Source organism: Rana temporaria, chromosome 3 (genome assembly GCF_905171775.1).
Source record: "Rana temporaria chromosome 3, aRanTem1.1, whole genome shotgun sequence".
Classification (NCBI taxonomy): Eukaryota; Metazoa; Chordata; class Amphibia; order Anura; family Ranidae; genus Rana; species Rana temporaria.
Window position 1 is genome coordinate 184448745 of NC_053491.1, and position 26448 is coordinate 184475192.

A 26448-nucleotide genomic window follows, 5' to 3' on the forward strand; every position below is an offset into this window, starting at 1 on the left:
TAAAAAGTGAAATTGTGGCCGGAACTCCGCTTTAATTATGTACAGTATAGTATTGCTGCACTCTTCTGCTCCACACATTTTTCCCCCAAGATGTTTCAGCTGTTTCTGTGCAGATCAGAGAAAATGTATGAACTTGTATCTATGCTAATAAGGGGCAGACGCAATTCATACATTTGTCCACCTATCAATGTCCTTTACTGTTACAAAAACATAGATGTGAGAATAGATGAACTTTAATTTCAATTGAGAGCTTCTTGCATGCGCTGACAGCAATTAAACCATTTGATTTGATTTGCACAGCTTGATATTAATCCAGTAATAATAAATGTGTATAACATTTTATTTCAGTAGAGTGGCTTAAAAAAGCAGAGATGATTCTGATGAACTCTTCCAAGTGCCTGTATTTTGTGTTTCTTGGCCGATAAACTCACTAGAAAGCATTTTTAATCAGAAACTGTCAAAAAAATTTGCTTCCCTGTTTGATTAATCTCTGGCTTATTTTTAGTTTTCTTACATTTACATATTAACTGATATGCCAGGATATCCAGATATTCAAAACATAGCAAAATCTCTTAAGCATCCAAGATTCAATTAATTGCCTATCTTTATCCATTTTAACGCATGATAACAATAGATAAATGTCTTATACTTGCGTAATGGAAGGGGGTGCGTAAAGGAAAAGGCACATAGAAAGATGACATATGAAAATTCAGGATGAACATGTTGAGAGCTGAGAGACTGCCAAGGGTAAGGCATGAAGGTGTACACACAGGTGGTTTCTAAAATAGACTGTACTTTGCACATGCAGTTGCACTCTGCAAAGGGAATTTGCTCTACAGCTTAGTAAATGAGGCTAAGCTTCACGTAGCAAAGAATACCCAATCAAATGCAAGGGGGAAAAAAAACACATTTTTTGCTTGCACGTGATTGGATGTTGAAAGTCAATGGAGCGTCTCTTCATTTACTAAGCTCTGGAGGAAATTACCTTGCAGATTGCAGCTGCACTTGCAAAGTGCACAGCCTATTTGCTTTAAGTAAATCAACCCCACATTTCTTAAGTTCCCCACCACTAAATAATACTGCATGTATTCTTTGTATTTGTGTTTTTACACTCATGCATAAATATAAATAGATCAAACTAACTTTATCATTATTATAGAGGGTTTATATAGCGGCAACAGTTTGAGTAGTACTTTACATTTTAAAGGGAGGCTCCTGAGAGTGATACAATCTAATTATTTAAAGTGTTACTAAAGTCAGTTTTTTTTAATAATATAACAAACATGTCTATACTTACCTGCTCTGTGCAATAGTTTTGCACAGAGCAGCCCCAATCCTCTTCTTCTGGGGTGCCCAACCAATGATCCAGGCACCTCCTCTTTGGCAGGTGCCCCCACATAAAGCCGCTTTTCATGGGGTCTTTTGATTGACTATCAATCTGTCCAATGAGGTAGACAGCGCCAGAAGCCGCTGCTCTCGTGCATGTCACTGGATCAAATTGGGCTCAGGAAAGAAAAAGGAAGGGGTCTGGGGGAGGTGCTGCAGCACAAAAGGTTTTTCACCTTAATGCATAATGCATTAAGGTGAAAAACCTTAAAGCGGAGGTTCACCGCTAAAATGCTGTTTTTACCCTTAGATGGATGCTCATTTAGTCTAGGGGAATCGGCTAGTTGTTTTAAAATCGAACCTGTACTTACCTTTTTAGAGAGCGATCTTCTCCGCCACTTCCGGGTATGGGCTGCGGGACTGGGCGTTCCTTCTTGATTGACAGTCTTCCAACAGGCTTCCGACGGTCGCATCCATCGCGTCATGATCTTCCGAAAGTAGCCGAACGTCGGTGCGCAGGCACAGTATAGAGCCGCACCAACGTTCGGCTTCTTTCGGCTACTCGTGACGCGATGGATGCGACCGTCGGAAGACTGTCAATCAAGAAGGAACGCCCAGTCCCGAAGACCCATACCCGGAAGTGGCGGAGAAGATCGCCCTCTACAACGGTAGGTACTGCTCAGGTTTTAAAACAACTAGCCGATTCCCCTAGACACAACAAGCATCAATCTAAGGGAATCGAAGTTAAAAAAAACATTTATGGGAGAACTCCCGCTTTAAGGGCCCTTTCCCACGTACGGATCCCTTGAGGATCCGTACCGTTCTTATCCGCTTGCCCAGCGGGAATCGCTCCATTGATCCCCGCTGACCTGGCAGTTGACAGGGTGGTCCCTGCACACTCTCCCCTATGGGGGGATCAGATGAACATGGACCGTCTGTCCGTATTCACCCGATCCGCTCTGCAGACGGATGGAAAAATATGATTTTCCTCCGTCTGCAGATTCGGACCATAGCGGGGACCGATGACATCGGGTGTCAGTGGATGTTCATCTGCTGACACCCACTATCCCATAGGAATACATGTATGTCCGTATTTCATCCAAAAATGGATGGATGAAATACGGACATATTGTCTGTATGTGTGAAAGGGCCCCAAGTCTTTAGAACCACTTTAAACTTACCAGTGGGATGTTGAAATGTGCTGCTCAATTGCTTTTAAGTCTTAATGTTTTAAAGAATACGTTTTGAAACAGCTGATGGAGCAAAAGATGAAAACAGTACTATGTTTACAGGCTTGAGAAATAAAAAGATTCATCTTAATGCACAAATAGTGGTCAAAGTTACCTTAAATAGCCGTCTAATAACTGCATCTAAAACATCCCATTTGGTCTTTCCACTGACTCCAATGGATCCTATTAAATACTGGTGACTTTTGGCATCCTAGGAAAATGCATAAGATATAACATATAATCATAGTGTTAAATATATGTGGTTGTGCCAAATTCGGTCACGATGTTTCAAAACAAAGAAAAACATATTTTGTTTGTGTTTTCATGTATTAAAAACTCAGCCCCACACACACAGACCTTCCCCCAGCCACCACCGCTCTCATCTTCACTACAATGCAGAGATCGGGAGAAGTCACAGTACTGGATAGAGGGCGGTGGCAGGAGCTGCTGGAATTAACATTTACCAGCAGGTGATTGATTGCCAGGCAGTCATAACAACCAATCACCAGCTTGTTAATGTAAAAAGTTAATTCTGTCAGATCCCCCCAGCCCTCTATCCAGTACTTCTCCCATTCTCTGCTCTGCTATACACTGGTGTAAGGTAGGAGAGTAGTGTGCTACCTACACACTGAGAAGGAGACAGAGGACACTACATGGGGGTGGGGGGTGTGCGAAAAGGACAGAGGACATTGCACTGAGAGGGCAGAGAACATTCTGGTGAGGGGGGTAAAGGGGGCAGAGGAAACGGCATGGGGGGCATAGAGGACACAACAATGGAGGGAGGGGTGTGTGTAGGGGACAGGGGACATTGCATGGGGGAGGGCAAATGACACTAAAGTGGGGTGGAGGGTGGGGTAAAGGGGACAGAAGAGACTACAGTGGAGGGTGTTAAGGGGTCAGATGACAATGCTTTGGGGGTCAGAGGACACTAGAGTGGGGGGCAGAGGACATTGCATGGGGGGCAGAGGACACTACAGTGGGGGAGGGCGCAGAGGACACTGCAGTGGGGGGGGTGAAGGAGATAGATGGCACTGCATTGGGGCACAGAGAATACTACAGTGAGGGGAGAGTGTAAAGGGGACAGAGGACATTGTTTTGGGGGGGCCAGAGGACACAAAAGTGGGGGGGGGGTGAAGGACACAGGCAAGACTACAGTGGGGGTGTGAAGGGGTCAGAGGACAATGCTTTGGGGGTCAGAGAACACTACAGTGGGGGGGGCAGAGGACACTACAGTGAGGGGCGCAGAGGACACTGCAGTGGGGGTGAAGGAGACAAAGGATACTGCAGTGGGGGGGGGTTGAAGGAGACAACTGGCACTGCATTGGGGGCACAGAGAATACTACAGTGGGGGGAGAGAGTGTGAAGGGGCAGAGGACATTGCTTTGAGGGGGCAGAGGATACTACAGTGCGGTGAGGTTTTGAAGGGGACAAAGGAAAGTGCTTTGAGGAGGCAGAGGACACTGCAGTGAGGGTGTGTGAAGAGGGAAGATGGCACTGCTTTGGTGGGGAACAGGACACTGCAATAGTAGGAGGGGCAGAGGATCCTTCTGCAGGGTGGAGGGGACAGAGGACACTATAGTGGGGGGGTGTGATGTGAAGGGGCAGGGCACTGCTATGGTGAGGCAGACAACGCTATTGTATGGGGGACAGAGGTAAAAAGAAGGAAGATTACTGTGTGTGGGGGTGGGCAGAGGACACTATTGTGAGGGGAATTATGTAAAGTGGAGTGGAGGATACTAGTGGGAGTAAGGGGGGGGGGGGGGGGACAGGACACTATGCTGTGTTTCTATTGGGCGCCTAATAGTAAATGTTTTTAAAGGGCAAACCCCCTCCCCCAGGGATCTTTGATTTCCACCATGTTGCCCAGATAGATCTCAACCTCTAAAAGGTTGCCTACCCCTGGTGTATAGAATACATATGTTATATAATGTTTAACAAAACCCCAAAAAAATGTAAGTTAAGTGCAATTCCATATTTTATTGTGTTCAATGTAGCAGTGCTATAAGTTTTAGCCTATTATATTTATGATCATTGGCAGGTCAAATACAACCCTAAAACATTTGTAATAATAATTTCTTCCTACATTTTGCATATTCAGTGACTTTGAGATTTATTCAAGCTGATTTATAAAATCTACAGCAAAAGTTGATCTACAGCTCCCATTTGTTACTATAGAAATAATCTTCACTTTTGCTATAGTGTTGTTTTTACAAGGTGTGACAGTGCTATGCCCTGCCACAGTGTAAAAAAGAGATTCTATATCACACAGGATTATCATCCAGACAGATCGAAGGGCACCAGTATGTTTGTTTCATTCAGAGGGAGCTGGATTTTCAGTTTCCTCATCAGTTGGTAAAACCCAGATTGGGAACTGGAGCCTGGAGATTTTGCAAAGACTTGTGTGGGATGACATCTCTAATCCTGGGTCCTGGTTTTGGAACCCACCAGCACACTAGCTGTGCAGATGTGTGGGCTGCTAGTAAAGACCTGGCTATGGGGTTGCAACCTAAATAGACAGAGGAGCCCTCCTGTCCAGGAGTCAGGAGGGCTCCACCTGGAAGAAAGGTGGGAGCCAGAGCACCAAGTTGTGTGAATAGCTTGTTAGAAGATTGCCTGGAGGACACAGACAAAGGGGTCTGAAGGGTGAGGCTTGAGCAGCAACTCTGCATGTATAAACCAGGAGGCTGAACGAGTGTTTCTTTGCAAGAAAAAGAAATGGTAGAAAGCCACATTAAATGTTGTTTTGTTGAACTTGCTTTTAATAAAATTGGGCAAGAAAAGCCCTTACAAAGAAGAAAAACAAGTGGCTGTGTATTTAAAGCTCTACCATTTAAAACAAAGTTCTCACAAAGGTTTCCTAAAGGAACCCAAGTGTGACCAAGTATGAACAAATTCATAGACAAAGATAAGCTTCAGCGTTAAATACCATTGTAAAATGTTACATAATGTAAAATATACAGGTATTTGACATTAAATATACCTTCTATGTGAAAGCTTTTCAACCCTACCTAGTTATTATTGACACTGTCCGTCCCTATGACAAATTGATGGAGCCAAGCTCAGCTTTTACAAAAGAAAACTCAAATTTTTGATATAATATTAGCTGGCATTTTTCTCTAGATTTACTGATTGTGTTAAAAGAAATTCACTTAAGGTAACTACTGCCTATACTTATGCATTTTTTTTCATCAAATGCTCAGTTTGAACTGTCTGGGTTTATGACAGGTTTGCTTAACACTAGTTGATAATGATTCCATAATGATTCCATAAAAGTGTACTGAGACCACAGAGTGACCTCTGCACTGCAATTTAGAATCTGCACAAGAGAATCAGACGAGTTGATATATATAAAAAAGCATACCTTGGTCCTTCCATATCCCTTATTAACACAGACCATGATTTTAACACTGCACCCATCCTTGTGGCAAGTTCCATCCCTAACATCATCCAGTAAAATATCTGTAGAAACAGATGTTGTAAGTGAAAGGTTAATCATATATACTGTATATTCATTTGACATCTACTGCATTACATAATATGGGTACCTACTGTATTATTGCATTTCCATTTTAATATAAACAATGGTGGCAATATTTGAAACTTCCTACTATGCTTTTTACCAAGTAATATCACACTGATTTTATGATTGTAAATGTAATGTGTCTTACCTAAAGATGGCCATTTGAAGGAGAATCTACAAACTTCTATACATTAAATATGCATTAAAAAACAAAAAAGCAATTCAAAATGTGAAGGCTTTAAAAAAATCTGAAAAAAAAGTCTGAAAATCTGAAAATCATTTTAATAACCGCTTATAACTTCTCCTAGACAGAAATACATTACAGTATCTCTCTCAGGTATGGATGAATATTTACCTAAAGTGTGTTTTAAATGGGGTCATGTGTTAATTCCTAAAGGAAACTAGACTGTGTACAGCTATACATATAAACACATTCATATACACAAATTTGTTTTTAGTAGCTAAAGTACACTGATCAGCCATAACATTATGACCACCCACATTAACCTATCAAGACATGAACTCCACTAGACCCCGGTAGTATTTTAAGTCATGTAAGTTGCAAGATAGGGCTTTGATTGGATTTTTCAGCAGATCCCACAGATGCTCGATTGGATTGAGGTCTGGAGAAATTGGAGGACAAGTCAACACCTCTAACGCGTTGCTGTGTTTCTCAAACCATTCTTGAATCCATCAGACCAAGCCACCTTCTTCCATTGCTCCATTGTCTAGTTCTGATGCTCACATGCCAATTGTTGAAGCTTTTGGCTTTGGACACAGGTCAGCACGGGTACCCTCACTGGTCTGATGCAACACAGCCCCATACACCACAAACAGCGATGCACTGTGTGTTCTGACACCTTTCTATGGGAATCAGCTTTAATGTTTTCAGCAATTTGGGCTACTGTAGCTCTTGAATTGGATCAGACTGCATGGGCCTGCCTTTGCTCTCTAAGTGCATTAATAAGCCTTGGCCGCCCATGAGCCTGTCAGTAGTTTACCAATTTTTATTTCCTTGGACCACTTTTGGTAGGTGATGACCACTGCAGAATGGGAACATCCCACAAGAGCTGAGTTTTGGAGTTGCTCTGACCCAGTTGTCTAGCCATTACAATTTGACCCTTAAGGTTGCCATTGTTTTCTACTTTCAACACATCAACTTCAGGGACAAAATATTATTTTGCTGCCCAATATATCCCACCCACTTTCAGGTGGGTTATAGTGTAGTGTGCATAGTGTAAATGCATAATCTGAAGTTCATAAAATCCTGTTTAAGAAACTGTATACCTCTGCCTTCAGAAATATAAGTCCATGGTTAATGGTTATATCATGTCTGGATCTGCAATGCCTATTTTAGGCCCAAGCGCAGGACTGTTTGGAGGTATGTAATAGCACCATCCAGCTATACTAAAACTAAAAAGATAATTATTTATTCTGCTGTGTTGTTGAGCTGTCCCCATTTGAATATTGGTATTTCATTGAAACAGCCAAATTTGAACAGCACAAAATAAACAATAATTCTACCACCAAATCCTTAATGAGGTCTGATTGACCAGAAATAAACTGAAAATGCCCCCTATTTAAAGATAGTATACACTACATAAATTCATGTCTGTCTGAAGAATACTACAATTCTAAATCAAAACTTAACTAAAATAAAAATACAGCCTTGAATACCTGTAGCTATGGTCTCTGTTATATTCAGATTATTTAAAGAAAGGCCTAGTGATTGACGTGAAGAGGATGAGGTGCAACTTGATGATTCAGAGGAAGGCCGATTTGTTTTTCCCGGGGTAGTTTCAGATTTAAGCCGGTCATTCTCAGCTTTCAGTATTTCAATTTCATTCTAAAATTCAAACACATATTATTGTTAAAAACATAAAAGCCCAAAATAAAAAATAATTCAAGAAACAATGGAAGCCAACCTTTTAAAATGGCTGCTTATATACTGTATAATTTTTAGTATTCAACATGTTAATGCTGCCTTTCAGACCTTCTAGAGAGTCTGTACACAAGTTAAATAGCTCTGATACAAGCTGCTCTTGTCTGATTCACAAGCTTAATGCTAAGTTCAGCATCACTGCAAGCTATCCAACTGCCTAAGATTTAAAATGCAGTATGTAAGGCAGACAATGGCAGCTTGTAGACACAGCTTACAGACATAGGTATTTCGTTTAGTATAAGGTCATCTTTGTTAAATGGAAACAGGATAGCTCTTGTATGATTTTTAGCATACTAACCACATCTACTGCATCAGACTTTTTACAGACTCACTTAAGTTTGTACAGAAATAAATGCTAACTCTCCTATCGAATACACATTTAAAAGACCATTGATGGATAAAAATGTGGCTGGGTCAGCAAGGACCAATCCATCTATTGGCAGCTTTTTTTTTTTAAATCTTGACTTAAAATGCACCGTAAAGACCTTGCATATACATACGCATTGGCGTATAAATGTGTGTATACATAAAAACATGTGTAAAAATTCCTCTTTACCCTCTTCTAGTTGCCAGTGTTGCAATATACGCATATAAGCTCATATACACAAACGTGCGTAAATTATTGCACCAAAGTGTAAAAATTTATATTTTTATTTTACAGCTCTGAACTAATTTCTGTATCACTGATCTCTAAGCTATGTGCATTGTTCCTTAGACAACAATGCACGTGTGTTCAGATCAGTAATGCCCTGTACACACAACCGTTTTTTCTGTCGGAATAAACTCGGATGTTTTTTCTGAAGGAATTCCGCTCAAGCTGTTTGCATACACACGGTTACACCAAATTCCGTCCATCAAGAACATGGTGACGTACAACACTACGACGAGCTGAGAAAAATAAAGTTCAATGCTTCCGAGCATGCGTCGACTTGATTCTGAGCATGAGTGGTTTTTAGTGCGTCTGAATTCCATACAGATGAAGGGATTTTCCGATAGGATTTTTTCCGGTGGAAAAATAGAGTACCTGCTCTCTATCTAAAGGCTTGTACATACGGTCGGACATCCAACATCCCTTGAATTTTTGTCCTAATTGATTTGTCCGATCACACCCATAGCATACACACGCTCAGACTTTTTTGGCAACCAACACGAACGTAGTGACGTTTCAACATAGTGCCGAGCATTTAAAAGAGGAAGTTCAATTCTCCGACGTCACCCGTTGCGTTCCTTCAGCTACTCTATAGTTAGTTGACGTTTCGTGCGAGTGCTTTTCTAGATTTCGAAATTTGCCGTGTCACGAATGTGCTTTTTCAAATACGAGCGCTAGTTTTAGCTGGCAAGCTGTTAAGATAGCGCAGGGGGCTAATGCTCCTTTGCAGCAGTCTGTGATTGCCTGTGTCCCAAGGGTTGCAGGTTCGATCCCGGCAGGGTCCACTCAGCCTTTCATCCTTCCAAGGTCGGTAAAATGAGTACCATTGAGTTGGGTAATAATGACAACCATTATCAGCACTTGGACACAGCGGCAATGCTGTAATTGGCGCTATATAAGTGTAAACATTATTATTATTATTATTTTACTAGACAGAAGGCTTCCGGCTGCTCTTTACTTCTGAGCATGCGCATTTGTACTTTGTCCAAAAGTCCGATTGTTTGCTGTACACACTGTCAGACTTTGCACCATTGGACTTTTGTTGACGTAAAGTTGGTCCGTTTGCAGACCCAACTTTTTGTCCGATGAAAGCCCAAAAATTTGGTCCGATGGAACGTACACACGGTCGGACAAATGCGAAAAGTTGTGGATTTTGAAGTTGGTTGGCCAAAAGTCTGACCGTGTGTATGGGGCTTAAGTCCGTCGGAAAAAGTCCGATGGGTCATACACACGGTTGGAATATCCGATTAAAAGCTCCCATCGGACTTTTTCCATCGAACTTCCGACTGTGTGTAGGCGGCATAAGAAACATGGTGTTTTTTTTCACTCATGTTCACGAGGACTAAAGCATACCAGAATTTTACAGTCCCCTCCCAGAGAAGAGAAATAAATAAATAAACAATCAGCACATGCAAACGCAACGTATACTGTCAGCAGATTATTCCACAGGTTAGTTCTCTTTAAATAGTACCAGCGTATTTATAATGTCGAGAATGAGAAAACAGGGTATCAATGTACAACCATCTATAGCACATAACATTTAAAATGCAGAGGATCATTGACCTGCATGCGGTTCATTGCTTCTCTGATTTGGTCAAGGTGATGTGCAGAGCTAAGAGCCTCCAGGCGGATGTCTGTCAGTTTCAACTCTTTTTCTCGAAGTTCACCCTTTAGCTGCAGGATTATTTCAGCTTCTGCTTCAGTGCATTCACAGAGCCTTTTGAAGGAAAAGAATCATGTTTTATGAGCAATTTATATATAGAGAACAACATTTCATTTTGTAAACAAGCAAAGGCCTTCTTTTTTTTTTTAACAACAAATTTTAAATATTTTAATGCCCCTGTATAAAAGAGCTTGTGGAAAGTATTTATTTCATCTTCCTGCCTGAAATAGGATAAGTCAACAACTGATTTTGCTAAAAAAATTAATTGAGAATTTTTTTCCAGCCGTCTAACTCTTCTTCCCTGAGGTCCTTCTAAGAAACCTAGAAAATGTAGTGAGCACTAAAAGAACACTATTAAAGTCAATCTGTTACATATGAAGCAAGATCACAGTCTTGTAAGGCAGATCAGAGCAATATTAAGGCCAAATATAGCTCTAGGCATGGTGGCAGCTTTGCTCACCCCAACACCTCACCCCCCATGTTTTAATGAACAATTCCGACACCCATTGTATTAGTCACTACATTACAAAGCTCATTCAATTTTTTAAGGACCTTGAGGAACTGCAATTACAAGTGTGCCCTAGTATAAATTCAAGCAGGATAATGCACAGTATTATTTATAGTGTAATGGAATGCATTTGTTTTAAACTGTACTGGCGCCTCTCTCTCTCTCTCTCTCTCTCTCTCTCTCTCTCTCTATATATATATATATATATATATACATATATACACACTCACACACATAAGGATTTCAATATTTGAATAGAGGCTGACCCATTTGCATTGACAGTAAATTCATGACCCGCCCTATCAGACATCAACTGCATACAAATGTGTTCTCAATCTTAAACTGTGGTTAGACCCCTAGATCAACTCCAGGGGCTCTAAGCTCCGTAAAGTGATACTAAACCTGCAACAGTAAAATCAGTCTGTATATACAGCATAGCATGCTTGTTATACTTACAGTGAAACTTAAGGGGTTAATCCTCTGCATTCTGTAAAAATGCTGTTTTATTCTGTATGCATAGATCCTCCCCTCCTGCAATGTCTAGCTTGGGAAGGCCAGCTAACACACAGGCAACAGCCAACCTGCACATGCTCAGTTGTTTCTTTTATGCTAAAGAGAACAGTTACTTGTTCTCAGAGATAGCCAGGTCACATGATATTGACATCACACATGTGGGCGTGTATACAGGCTGTAGTGGAAATCTCCACGCACCTGAACTCTCATCACTGGAGAGACTCTGCAGTTTATCATGTAATCGTGATTTACAGATCAGTGAAAAATGAATATAGTGGCAGTATTTTAATGTAAAAAGAAGATTTATAAGCTGTGGACACTGTGGGGAGGCAGATTAACCATTTTCATATTACTGGGTTTAGTAACACTTTAAGTTCCTGTCTGAGAACCGGAGGCTGCCGGCTAACAAGACAGTGACCGGAAATTGTGGACGGAGTGCCACAGAAGGACAAGGCTTGAATCGGCTGGGTGAGACGGGCACTTGCCCGAGCGTATTGACTGTCTTGCAGGAAGGCGGATTGTTGATATTCATTCCTGTGATTTGACTGTTCAGGAAATTTCCACCAGTTTACTATTTACCTTTTGGATTACAAATTGCTCTTTGCGCACCAACGCATGCCAACGTATAAGTGCACAAACTGTTAGGATAAATTATATTGAGGTTTGGCCTGGCTCGCCAAACCACATTGGTTAGCTATATTACCCAAAGACTATCTATTTAGTGTTGCATATAGTTGATATTCATTTTATACTCGTTGATTGAGTAATTGGTTCCATTACATTTTACAGTACTGTAGAGAGACAGAGAGCTGGGTGAGGCTTGGCAAGGGGGTACTTCAATGTGAAAGTTTTGTTGAGGGAATCCCCTTGCTGTGTGCTTGCACAGGTCTGTATGATATTATAGCTTAGCTTACATCTATGTGATATTATTGTTACTGATCCTGATCAAGTTCCTGTTTAGTGTGCCTTGTGGATGATCTGCCATTGTAGAAGACTGAGAAGAAATCATCTGGTTATCTTCAATGGAAATAAACACCTCTTAAAGGGTGAAAAATTCACTACGCATTTCCTGACAACTTGTGAGTTGTGACTGGTTCACTGCTGAGTGAAGGTCAGTTCGATCACTGGCCTAAAAGAGCAAAAAAAATCACCAGCATACAATTACTTTGCAACCGACGTTGACTTTAAATATTTAGCGATTTCTGATAATTCTTGATTATGTCTTGTATACCATGTGTTTTAATAGTATTATAAACCCATGAGCAGTTTCAGAATTAATAAATTAACTCAATAAGACTCATTTGATAAAACACACCACTTACTAAATCTGAAGTTTCTGTGAATGCATTTGTGACTTTATTTAAAAAAAATGTTATATGAATGCTGCAAAGAGCAGTTGAGTGCCATCATCTACAATCAACCACTTATCAATCTGTGTAAATGAGTCTGAAAACAGTAGGCTGCCAACAGTAGGTTGCTGAAAGCCATTTGACATTTGATTGGTTGTTATTGGCAACAGGACACCATTGCTAATTACTCATCTTTATTTTTATTGAATAATTTTGGCTGTGAAATATGTACTTCTAATAACACTCCAGTTTTTCTGAAACAAAGATTTTCCTTTTCTTGTTCTGTAAATACTGTAGTAGGCCATGATTGAAAAAAAAATTCAGATCCATCTACAACATTAGAAATCTTTACTAAGTCCTACAAAGTCCGATTTGTTACAATTGTGTAATTTGTCTTAGTATTAAAATAAGGCAATTGCACCTCAGAATTCCTCTAGCTGCTACATGTATCTCTTTAAAAACAAAGTACATTACACTGTAAACATAAATACAAACAAGGGATCTATTTATATGTATTGCAGTCTCAAGTGATGCCCAGACCTCTGGAGAAGGAGAGGGTAGAAAGGGAAGGAAAGGAGAGGGTAGAAAAGGAGGGAAAGGAGAGGGTGGGTAAGTATTCAAGGAAATCTGGTCTAGAAAAGAGTACTGGTTGCTAGAAACATAAAAAATGGAGTTACACTTACCGGTAACGTCCTTTCCAGTAGTCTTTCAGGACAGCCACAACTTGAGAGATAGGCTCCTCCTCTTCCTTAGGAAACACTGCACAGCCTTTAAAATCTCTCCTCCCCCTGCTAGACCTCAGTTTTTATACGAGCACTCCGGTCCGCTGGGGAGACACAAGAACATGTTAGTAATCCATAGTTAACACATCAATATCATACTATGTTCCTGGATTAGAAACCCCTTCTTCCAACTTTTCGGGAGGGTAACTAGGGCTGTCCTGAAAGACTACTGGAAAGGACGTTACCGGTAAGTGTAACTCCATTTTTCCCTATCCGTCTTTCAGGACAGCCACAACTTGAGAGGATAATCGAGTACTTACAATTTAGGGTGGGACCACGGCTTGCAAGACTTTTCTCCCAAAGGCTTGTTCACCTGCTGACAGCAAGTCTACTCTATAATGCTTGATGAAAGTGGCGTAGCTGGACCAAGTTGCGGCTTTGCATATTTGATCTGGCGTCGCTCCAGCCCTTTCAGCCTGAGAAGTAGCCACCGCTCGAGTAGAGTGTGCCTTTATTCCTGTAGGGACTTCCCTACCAGTCAAGGAGTAAGCCTGCCCAATAACTAGTCTAAGCCACCTAGCAATTGTGCGCCGAGACGCTTTCTGTCCCTTTCTGGTCCCAGAAAACAAAACAAACAAAGAGTCTGACTTCCTAAAAGCCCGAGTCAGCTCCAAGTACTGTAGGATGCATCTCCTAACATCTAGTGTACTAAACTTAAATTCCCTTTCACCCGAGGGATTGGAACAAAATGAAGGTAACACAACCTCCTGGCTTCTATGAAACTTGGAAGCCACTTTCGGAAGAAAAGCCGGATCGGTTTTAAAAACAACCCGATCCGGAAAAATTACACAAAAAGGAGGACGAATGGACAGGGCTTCCAATTCACTGACCCTCCTGGCAGTAGTCACTGCAACTAAAAAGACTGTTTTAAACGTTAAATCCTTTAACGAACACTTGTCTAAGGGTTCAAAGGGCAACCCTGTTAGCACCTGTAAAACTAGTGATAGATCCCACTTGGGGAAGGGAGGTCCCTGGGAAGGTTTCTGTCTGGACAAAGCCCTAAAGAACCTGATGACCCAAGGATTGGAGGCTAGAGGGCTCTCTAGAAACACACTGAGGGCTGAGACCTGGCCTTTAAGGGTACTCACTGACAAGCCTTTATCCGCTCCGCACTGGAGAAACTCCAGAACGGACTTGTGGCTTTGTGTTGGAAAGGAAAATTCCTGGCACCAAGTATTAAAACGAAGCCAAACTTTTCTATAAATAGAACGTGTCTCCTTCTTCCTACTGTTAAGAAGGGTGGCAGTCAGTTTGTCCGAAAAACCTCTGGACCTCAGCAAGGACTCCTCAGTAACCACGCCGCAAGGTTCCACCTGTGTACCTGTGGGCATAGAACTGGACCCTGCGAGAGGAGATCCTCTCGAAGAGGAAGAAAAAGAGGGGGTTCTGTGGTCAGCTGCTTGAGAACCGAAAACCAAGCCCTCTTGGGCCAGTGGGGTGCCACAAGGATAAGTGAGGTGTTCTCCAGCTGAAATTTTCTCAGGACCAATGGTAGAAGAGCTGGGGGTGGGAAGGCGTAACAAATCCCGAATCGCCAGCTCTGGGATAGGGCATCTATCCCTCTTGCTCCCTCTCCCCTGCCCCGAGAGAAAAACCAATGTGTTTTTGCGTTCTCCCTGGATGCGAAGAGATCTATCTCCGGAGACCCCCATCTCTTGACCAAAAGATGGAAGACCTCCTGATTGAGGGACCACTCGTCTTCCCTCAGTTGACTTCGACTGAGGAAATCCGCTGTACTGTTTTCTATTCCCCTTAGAAAAACTGCTGATAAGGACAGGGTGTTTGTTTCGGCCCAGCGAAAGATTCTTGTTGTTATGGCCGACAGGGCTACACACCTGGTGCCACCCTGTTTGTTCACATAGGCCACGGCCGACGCATTGTCTGACCTCACCTGGACGTGGTGTCCTCGAAGTCTCTCCTGAAAGAAGATGAGAGCTAACCCGATCGCCCTCAGCTCCTTCCAGTTGGAGGAATGTTTCAGCTCTGCCACTTCCCAAACACCCTGTGCTGGAAGTACACCCAGGTGAGCCCCCCAACCTCTGCCGCTGGCGTCTGTGGTGACAACCAGTGGAGACCGGATATGCCATAGACGACCCTGCGACAAATTGGTGATCTTTCTCCACCACCAGAGGGATCTCTTTACCTGACTTGGGACCTGTACCAGGACGTCTAGGTGTTCTGAGCTGTGGTCCCAGATTCTGAGTACAAAGGCCTGCAGGGCCCGAAAATGAATCCCTGCCCACTGGACTGCCGGTAGAGTGGAAGTTAACAGTCCTAGTGTTGACATCAGGAATCTGATTGAAACCTGATGGCTGCCCTGGAGGGCAGATACCGACTTTTCTAACTTTAGAGCCTTCTCTAATGGAAGGAAGACCCTTAGCAGGGTGGAGTCCAGGGTGTACCCTAAATAAGGAATGCGCTGCGATGGTATTAGACTGGATTTTTCCAGGTTTAACAGCCAACCTAGGTCCATAAGGGTCTTTTTGGTTAGTTCCAGGTCCCTGGATACTTGTTCCGGAGAGGCTGCAAAAAGAAGCAGGTCGTCCAGGTACGCTATTATACCCACTCCCTGAAGACGCAGAAAAGCTATTGGTTCCGCCAGGACCTTTGTGAACAAGCGGGGTGAGGAGGATAGACCGAATGGCAAGGCCTGGAACTGTAGGTGCACCACCGAAGTTCCTAAGTCTATCGCTAGCCGTAGAAACTCCTGAGACCCCTCTGCAATGGGTACGTGCAGGTACGCGTCCCTGAGGTCCAGGGAGACCATAAAGCAATTCTGTGGTAGGAGGGCCCTTACCGTGAAAATTGACTCCATACGGAATCTTTTGTATGTTACTGACTTGTTCAGCGGTTTCAGGTTTAGGATTAACCTGTACTTGCCAGAGGGTTTCTTTACCACGAAAACGTGGGAGTAAAACCCTCTTTTCTCCTCTCCTTTTGGGACTCTGCAAACAACATTTTGGACCTCCAGATCCCTCAAGGCCCCCACTAGAGCCTCTGCTTTTTCCTTGGCTCTGGGAAGCTGAGTGACCAGGTACCTCTGTGGCGGTAGGGATGAGAACTCTAGGGAATACCCCTTTCTCACTATCGCCAGTACGTACCTGTTTGGGGAAAAAAACTCCCATTGTGGGAGGAAGGCCCCCAACCTTCCCCCCACTCTGATCTGGGAGTCATTGTTTTTTGGGGGGCTGGTCAGGTGGGCGAAAAATCGCTCCTCTTCCCCTACCCCTAGGTGTCCAGATCCTTTTTTGAGTCTCTGGTTTCGGGACCCCTGTTTGTCTCTGGGGACGAAACCCTCTCCCTTTTTGTGGAGTTTTACGTTTAAACGGAAAAGATTTTTTCTTATCCGCCGTGCGGTCTAAGACTGACTCCAGGTCGGGACCAAATAGGAGATCTCCTGTAAAGGGAATCCCACATAACTTAGACTTGGACGCAATGTCTCCTGACCAAGTCTTGAGCCAGAGAGCTCTTCTGGCAGAATTGGCCAGGGCTGCTGACCTGGCTGACATGCGGACGGATTCTGCTGAGGCATCCGCAATGTAGGCTACCCCTTTTAAAATTGTGGGGAAGGAAGCCAAAATAGTGTCCTTGTCCGTATCTGCCTCAATATGTTTTTGGATCTTTGAGAGCCAGTGTTCTAAATTACGGGCCACTACTGTAACTGCTAATTCTGGTTTTAAATTGCCAATTATGGACTCCCATGCTTTTTTCAACAGCGAGTCCATTCTCTTATCCATAGCATCCGTCAGGTTGCCCATATCCTCAAATGCTAAATCAGTCTTTTTAGAGACTTGTGAAAAGGCCGCATCTAATTTAGGGTTCTTATTCCAAACGGACGTGGAATCTTCCGCAAAGGGAAACCTTCTCTTAAGGGATTGAGAAAAGAAAGGCTTTCTTTCAGGGTCCTGCCACTCCTTCTTAACAGTATCAACCAGAAGTTCGTGCACTGGGAAGACCCTGCCCTTGTGTTCCCCTAGACCTTTGTACATCTGGTCATGGAGACTAAGAGGTTTACTATCCGTGTGAATGCCTAGGGTCGTGTAAATGGCACCTAGCAGTTCCTCAACCTCATCAAGAGATAGCTTATATCTGGAAGACTTCTTGGACTCACTGTCCTGGTCTTCTTCACCTGACTCTGCCTGCGAGTCGGAAGCAACATTCTCCAATAAGGAGTGCTGCCCCTGAGAAGGGCCTGCAAAAACAACTGCTTCCGCTGAAGGATCAGGAGAGGCAGGTGCAGGACCCTGTACATCAGGGTGGGTTGTAACCTGTGTGGGTACCAGGGGGGGTTGCACCCTTTCAAACAAGGTTTTGAAAGAGGAAAAGGTAGAGGCCAGTTCCTTAACTGAAGCAGCTAGACTATTCTCCTGTTCTGCATCCCTTTCCCTAACTAGAGAGTTTATGCAGTCTCTGCACAAAACTTTTGCCCAAGAATCAGGAAGGGAGTCCCTACAGGAAGCACATTTCTTCTTAGAACTATGTGTCCTTCCTGTTTTTTCTTGGCTTTTTTCTAGGCTCTTCTGAAAAATAGAGACATAAGGACCCACATTTAACAAAAGCAAAGATACAAAAAAAGTTTTTTTTTTTTTTTTTTTTTTTTAAAAACAACAACATGGTTACAACCCTCTGGGAAGCACTAGACAGACACTACTGCTAGGTGCCCTTGCTGCCTATCCCTCCTCTCCCCCAACCACCAAGGGGAAGTAGAGGAAGGAAAAAAGACACAGTCTAAGGTTTTGGGAAACCCTCCCCAGGAACCCTTACCTTGGACTGGCTGGAGGTAGCGTCCCTGGTCGGGTCCCGTTCCGGAGAGGTCACCGACATAGTGGGGTGGTTGCGCTGTGTCTAACTCGTCCCAACGAGTATCCGACACCTCCAGCAGGACGCGTGGGTCTCTATCAGCGCCGCGACCCGGAACCGGAAGCCGCGGGTCACAGGGAATCCTTTCCGAGGCGCACCGGAAGTGACGTCGCCCGCCACTCGGCCCGCAATTTTTGAAAAACAATGTGCGGCCTGTAATCAGGGTGCCCGGAGCTGAGTTCCCCCGCCGCGGTCCTGTGGACACGATAGGGACCCCCCCACAAACCGTCTGCCGCGCTCGACCTGGGTTGGGGTGCGTTTTTGGCGGTAAGTTTTTCGCCCAATCTCCTTTAGGAAGCCCTTGCCTCCCACATAGGAAAAATAATGGTCACAGTCCCCTGACTGCACTGCCTGGTTCCTCAGCAGTGTCTCCCCACCGGAGGAAACACTAAGAACTGAGGTCTAGCAGGGGGAGGAGAGATTTTAAAGGCTGTGCAGTGTTTCCTAAGGAAGAGGAGGAGCCTATCTCTCAAGTTGTGGCTGTCCTGAAAGACGGATAGGGAAATTAAGATTTAACCATTTTAACTTGCTCTGGTTGCCTTCAAAGTGAAACGCAACATCTAATAACAACAGATTGCAAAGTAGCCTGAAAATCAATTGCATATGTTTATAAATCCCTTTTTAACCACTTCCCATCCCGCATATTGTCATATGACGTCCAACAAGGTGGCTCTCTCATCCTGGGTGGGCGTCATATGACATCCTTGGCTTCCTGCCAGCATAGGGGGCGCGCGTGCCAGCCACGTCACAAGATATAGATATATAGAGCTTTTGACAACAACACTGCAACACACAAAAAAAAAAAAAAATGAGTCCTGGTAAAAAAAAGTGAACAATGCAAAAGGAGAGAAGATAGAAATAAAATGCAAAGTGTGTAAGCAGCAAGTGTCTTGTAAATTAGTAGTGCCGTGATGGGGGATATCGGGAAATAGCATGTGGTGGTAAACAGATGTGAGTTTTTAAGAATGAATTCCAAGTGAAATAAAAAATGTCAGCACAATGCACACAAGTGTCAATCACATATAGAATCTCTTGTGAATATGTGTCATGTAAAGTATAAAGAGGGTATTCCCTTTTTAGCAGGCAGATCACCGATTTGCTTGGCTTTTTTTAGTACACTTTAGCACTGCCCTCTCATTTTAACAGGTTTTAGAGTTGTGGCTGGCATTCCAAGAAAAAGGCCAAGTAGGTCCATTTTTAAAACTTCCAAAAATTTACTAGATGAACACACATTATTAGATGAACACACCAATCCTCCAACAGGATGTAATGCAGATTTGAATTTTCTTGCTGGGGAATATTGGGGGATATAAACTATTACATGTATCGATACACAACAGTTTGCAGACCATGAGGCTTAAAAACACTCATGGTGTTCTCTACTCCCTAAATAAGTAATAAAGAAGAAAACTGCTAAATAATTTATTTACCTAATAAGTAAAGAAAAAATATAGGCATGGCTGTGGCAGTTTAGCAAACATTTAATTACAGTACAAAGAAAATATCAAAGGGTAATATTATTGTTATTTTTTTTTTTTTTTTTAATCTATGGAAAAAATATAGGTCAAAATCTAACAGACTAGTCTTCCCTACTAAATATAAAAATTTGGTAATTTCCACCAACATATAAAATTATAACCAATGAATTTACGCTGGCAAAAAAAAGTTGCCCAACAAATATTAAAATCTAAAAAAATATTAGTTTGTATATAATTGTTACTTTTCTATTTAAGTTTACAGCCGGTGGGTCAGAGACTGTTTTTAGTGCATAATTCCATGCAATCTTCCTGTTCTGGCACACCATTTCAATAACATGCATCACACTACAGTTTACCGAGATCTATGCTTGTAGGTCACCCGGCCATTTTGCCGTTTCTTTGGTACCCAGGCTAAAGAGGACCTGAATTCATACAACAGACAGACATATGTATTTACAATGATAAAAAAGTAATGATAACAAAATGTGACTTTAAACACATACACATGCAATGGAGTTTAATACATATATGCAAGGCAGTACACAAGTGGAGACGAATTATATGTTTGGAAGACTACTATATTCTGCAAGAGGGGCCAGTTCTTGAATGCAAAGTTTGCTTCTGAGAATACATGTTCTTTTAATTCTTTCCTTTTCTGAAAATCTACCTAGTACATAAAAACATTGCAACATCTAATTTGTTTTGTGTTAAAGTGACTCTTCCATGAGGAAAGTATACAGGCTGTCATTTCTTACCAATTTTTTTCATATAGTATTGGACTGGACTGGATGGTATTGGACTCTACTACCATTTGGACTTAAGTACATGTAAATCACATGCAACATGCATGCTTTAAATAAGGGTTTTGATTCTCGTTCCAAGTTGGCGACACAGGCAGAATTGCAGACAAAGCATCATCATGACGCGCAGGGAAATGGCATTCTCAAAGCAGAGTTCAGTAAAGGCCACCTCATCTTTCATGATAGAGCCCATTTGAAGGGGTTGTAAAGGTTAATTTTTTTTTTTAAATAACAAACATGTTTTACTTACCTCCACTGTGCAGCTCGTTTTGAACATAGTGGCCCTGATCCTGGTCTTCTGGGATCCCTCGGCGGCTGTCTCGGCTCCTCTCCGCATCAGCTAACCCCCTTCATGGGAAGCTCTCTCCCAACGGGGTTAGCTTACGGGTGCACTCCTGTGATACAGCCGGTGGCTATAGCCGCCGACTGTATTACTCAGCCTCGCCCCCAGCGCACCGCGTTGTTGGTTTGATTGACAGCAGTGGGAACCAATCATCCAAATAATGAGCCGAGAAGAGCCGAAAAGCCCGGTTGAGAAGCCTCCGAGAACATCACATGGCTTTTTGTGCATTAAGGTGAAAAAACTACAACCCCTTTAACCCTCCTGGCGGTATCCCCGAGCGTGACTCGGGGTGGATTTTTTAGGCTGAAATCGGTAACCCCGAGTCACGCTCGGGGTAGCTATGCAGAGCCTGCAGCGCGCGCTGGCTTACCTTGTTCCTGGATCCAGCGATGCCACCGCGCTGTGTGAGCGAGCGGGACCTTGCTCGATTCACACAGTGTCCTCCTGTGCCGCCGATCTCCGTTCCCTGCGACGTTACGACGCACGGGGGCGGAGAACGGCGCCAAATTCAAAAAGGTGAACAAACACTATACATACAGTATACTGTAATCTTATAGATTACAGTACTATATGTAAAAAAACACACACCCCTTGTCCCTAGTGGTCTGCCCAGTGCCCTACATGTTCTTTTATATAATAAAAACCTTTCTTTCTCCCTGCAAACTGTAGATTGTCCATAGCAACCAAAAGTGTCCCTTTATGTCAAAAATGGTTTTAGATCAGCTAGAAAACAGCGATAATAAACTATAATCACTTGCAGAATTGTGCGATAGCGATTTGTGGGGAAATTTGTCATAAAAAAAAAAAGAAATAATGACAGCAACAATTCTGCAACTGAGCAAATTTCAGTGATTTTGATTTGATTACATTATTGAATAATTTTTATTAGAATTATATTATTATTTGTTATAATTATTTATAATTATTTATTATATTATAATTTATAATTTGGTTTTTAAAAAAATGTCATACCCGGGATGCCTATTAGACTCTGGTTTGGTCAGATTTAAGTGAGTTATTCCTAAGAATTGCAGGCATACATTATAAAACGCCAAATTTCCTTGCAAATAATGGTATCGCTTTCAGCATCTTTTTTCTGAAAGAATCATACCGCCAGGGAGGTTAATACACATTTAATGTATAGAACGTACAATTTTTAGGGCTTACTTGGGAAGGTAGTGCAAATAGGAAGAAGACATGCAATCCACCAAAACTAGGGTGGAAGGAGGGTGTGAATAAATTGGACTTTAGTTGTACCTCATAGAGCAAAACACCATTAAAGCTAAAACATATTTTTTTATGAAAATTCTAACAAATGCAATCCATGAATATAAAGTGTGTCCACCTATTACTGTTTTTTAAAAGTCATCATAAGTTACCCAACCTCCTTTATAGAAGTGCCATTTCCGATATGGAACTTTCTAATAAACAGAACCTCCTCTAACTTTAAAGGTATATCCTTGTGCTATAAATACTGTAACTACCACTCTATACATTCTAAGTTACCAGAAATTATCAAATGGGAATGGGAACTACAAAAAACATTCCCTTGACCTCAATGGCTCCTGGCTATAAAATATAACAGCAAGTCTTCAGCGTGTGTGGACCATTGGGATAATTCACAAAAAATACTTCATAGGTGGTACATGACCCCAATGCGTCTACGCACCATGAATCCAAATTTGTGCTGGAGGAAATGCCACTGTGCCCTACAGTCTTTCTGGACTGATGTTCTCTCCCTTATATCAAAAATTACATCTGGCATTGTTGAGCCTGGGGATAGACTCTTTCCCTTACCTATTGAGAAAAATAGCGATACACATATTATACGCAGCTCGTATGTCCCATAGTTAGCAAATGGAGAACAACCAACCCCCCCCCCCCCCTGAATATTGAAGAAGTGGTCTTGAGTCAACTCACAATGTTTAATGAAGCGAATGCTTACATACAAAGAAAGGAGAGTACAAAAATTCCACAAATTTTGGAGCGCATAGTTGTCATACAAAAAAGTCTCTGGCGCTACATAGATGATGAAAATATCAATTATGAATGAGTGAAAAGCCACCTAGAGGTATTAGATATGGAAAATTAATAAATTAATATGAACTGACCTGAAAAGAAACAACTGACATATTTTCAGTGCCAATCTTGGTTCCTTATAACTGTTGTCTCGTTATGTTACTATTATTATTTTACTGTTATTGTTTTATCTTATCATTTACTTGACTTTTATGAGATGGCATCTCAACTACTTAACTCAAGCGACCACTGTAAGGGTTGCTATCAGAGTTCCTGAACATCCATCATATTTACCTCTTCACAGTATGTTCCCATAAGGGGTGACAGGTTTTTCCCCATAAAGCGGAAACCTCTACATATTTTATTGGGAACCCTGGAAAAAGCATTGCAATATATTGTGTGTATACTGTATACTTTGCATACCTTGCTCGTTAAATGTACAAGGCTTACATGTTCACCATGTCTGTACATTTTGCTGTTTAATAAAAAAAACTATGGTTAAAAAACAAATAAAAGTCATCATAAGTTATAGCATATGGTGTTTATGATCAATGCATTTTGCAATGCATTCACTTCTTCAGGATCCAAGGCACACTACGAATATGCAACATAAATAAACACAAATTCTTAGTGCTCTAGACACATGCACTATATTGTCAATGGTATTAGGATGCATGCCTATACACGCACATGAACTTTAATAACATCTTAGTCCATAGGGTTCAATATTGAGTTGGCCCACCCTTTGTAGATACAACAGCTTCAGCTCTTCTGGGAATTTGTAACCATTCTTCCAGAAGCGCATTTGTGAGGTCAGGCACTGATGCTTTGGATGATAAGGCCTGGCTCACAGTCACAGCTCTAATCCCCCCCAAAAGGTGTTCTATCAGGTTGAGGTTAGGACTGGTGGAGGGGGGATTATGGTGCAGGTTTTTTTTTCAGGGGTTGTGCTTGGCCCCTTAGTTCCATTGAAGGGAACTCTTAAGGCTTCAGCATACCAAGACATTTTGGACAATTTCATGCTCCCAACTTTGTGGGAACAATTTGGGGATGGCCCCTTCCTGTTCCAACATGACTGAACACCATGCACAAAGCAAGGTCCATAAAAAGATGGATGAGCAAGTTTGAGGGGGAAGAACTTGACTGTCCTGACCAAAACCCAATAGAACACCTTTGGGATGAACAAGAGCGGAGACTGCAAGCCATGCTATCTCATCCAACATCAATGCCTGACCTTACAAATGTGCTTCTGGAAGAATGGTCAAACATTCCCATAGACACACACCTAAACCTTGTGGACAGCCTTCCCAGAAAAGTTGAAGCTGTTATACCTGCAAAGGGTGGGCTAACTCAATATTGAACCCACTGACGAGGAGTGGGATGACATTAAAGTTCATGTGCGTGTAAAGGCAGGCATCCCAATACATTTGACAATATACTGTATATTAATATACAAAAACAACGAACAAAAAAAACACAAACAATAAACCTGTCCCCTAAATGGGAAATATGAGCTAAAGAAATGGTGTTTGCTCCATGAGATACAACCAAAGTGTCATCTGTTTCCACATTCCTTCCACTTTATTTTTGGTGGATTGAGTGGCAGTGTGTCTTCTTCCTTTGTTCAATAATAGGGATGGTACCCACAGCAGACATTTTTTGTATAATAGGAATGCCCCAGTGGATCCACAAACTTGGATCTTTCCACCCATTTTAACCTGAATGAAGACAGGGATGTGAATGCATTTATTTGTACTGTAATGCATGACGTCCCCCTGTAATAGTCATTTTGTTATGAGATTGATTATTTTGTCTTTATACTTTCCTTTAAAATATTGTCCCTTTTTATGTATATAATCCTATTATCATATTTAGATTGTGATCTATATCAGTGGTCATCAACCCTGTACTCAGGGCCCACTAACAGGCCAGGTTTTATGTATTACCTTGGGGATATGCAGAGTAAAATACTGCAATCACTGAGCAGCAAATGATATCACCTGTGATGTATTTCAATTATTTTGCAAACCTGGCCTGTTAGTGGGCCCTGAGGACAGGGTTGATGACCACTGATTTATATGATTTATGGATTTATGTAGGTTTTTATGTATTTTTGCAAATTATCTTAACGAAACAATAGGGGGCAGCCCATTTTATCAGTAATAATATTTGTTATATTTAAAAAACAATTAGGGTTACATTTTTTTATGAAGCCCACTAGATGGTGCCCTTTTTTGAGTGCCTTATTGGTCTCTCCATTCGATTCCATTGAGTGTGCCGCCATGGGACAGACCTGATTATGAGGCTTGGCTTCATGTAAAAGCTTAAGTGAGGCTTAGAAGCACATAAGGACGTGGCTTCACTTATGGTTTCCCCCCTGTTGGTTATCTATAAAAGGTGTGTGATGCGTGAGCATGGCTTCTATGCCCCGAAAAATGTCAGATGTGACGAAACGCGAAGGATGCAATTAAAAATACTTGTGATGTCATCATGCACAGCGATACCAGGAAGCAGCCCTTCTGACTCCCAAGACCATTCGTTCATACTAAGCGCTTAAGTGATTTTATATTGTCAGTATTTAGTACACTTTGTACTATTATAAGTATTATTGCGGTTTTACACTGTGAGACTTTTCTGGCTTTTTTGTATGCTATGGCCGAATAATCTGACTGTCATGAGTGTGTAACCTGATTGGATGTGGAAGTGCATGGTATTCCCGGGTGATATAAACCTGAGATTACGGCTGTTATAAGCATATAATATTGAGTGGAGGGGGAAGTGCACTGCATGCCAGACATTAAGATATACTGCACATTTTGACTCTTTTCTTTATCTATAAGTGTCCGTTTGCTTCGGAAAGCGTATCTATGTGGCACATGGTGGTGGATCACAGCAGTGTCATGTTTCACAAAGGTTTGAAGCTTAAAAGAAGATTTTATTGAATCTTTTGAGACTGTCACTGATTAATACACATATTTGCTTGATTGCTGATGGTTGCACTTTCCTTTCTTACAAATATTTTTTTTTAGCGCTGCACTTGTGTTTATGAATATTTGTAAATTTGTGTCAAAGCTGCTTTTCTTATTCTCAAAGCGAAATTCTCTTTGTGTTCCTATGTATAAAAAGGAACCCTCCAGTTGTTCTCATTTGGCAATATGGCAGTGCAAATAGCAATTACATGCATTGTGCAAGAAACCCTACCAAACGTTCACCTTTTTAAAGTCAGATAAGTTCATATATAATTTCATATATACAGTCATTTCAGATCTATGTACTATTGAACATGGCTGTATTATTGCGTATTTCCTCCCCATTGTAAAAATCTTATAATCTTTATACAGATAATCATTTAACATAATGTTTATCGGTAAAAAGATTATAAGGTTTTTACAATCTGGTTACATTATGAACATTTAAGGTGTTGTCCTTAGGAACCAGATTCAAACTGTTTTTTTTTTGTTCGTTTG

General features: G+C 41.8%; 1 protein-coding gene across 15 annotated transcripts in view; it reads right to left on the reverse strand.

Moving 5' to 3' along the window:
* Positions 1-26448, reverse strand: part of NAV3 (neuron navigator 3) — a 789636-nt gene that overhangs the window by 58107 nt on the left and 705081 nt on the right. For 12 of the 15 annotated variants that reach the window (XM_040343949.1, XM_040343951.1, XM_040343950.1 and 9 more), the window contains 5 exons: positions 20176-20241; positions 10230-10383; positions 7753-7921; positions 5917-6014; positions 2671-2766 (listed from right to left, as the gene is read on the reverse strand). In XM_040343949.1, the coding sequence (XP_040199883.1) occupies positions 2671-2766; positions 5917-6014; positions 7753-7921; positions 10230-10383; positions 20176-20241 (583 nt within the window). The remainder of the gene's footprint in view (positions 1-2670; positions 2767-5916; positions 6015-7752; positions 7922-10229; positions 10384-20175; positions 20242-26448) is intronic. The other 3 variants (XM_040343952.1, XM_040343947.1, XM_040343945.1) reach the window with 1 other exon arrangement.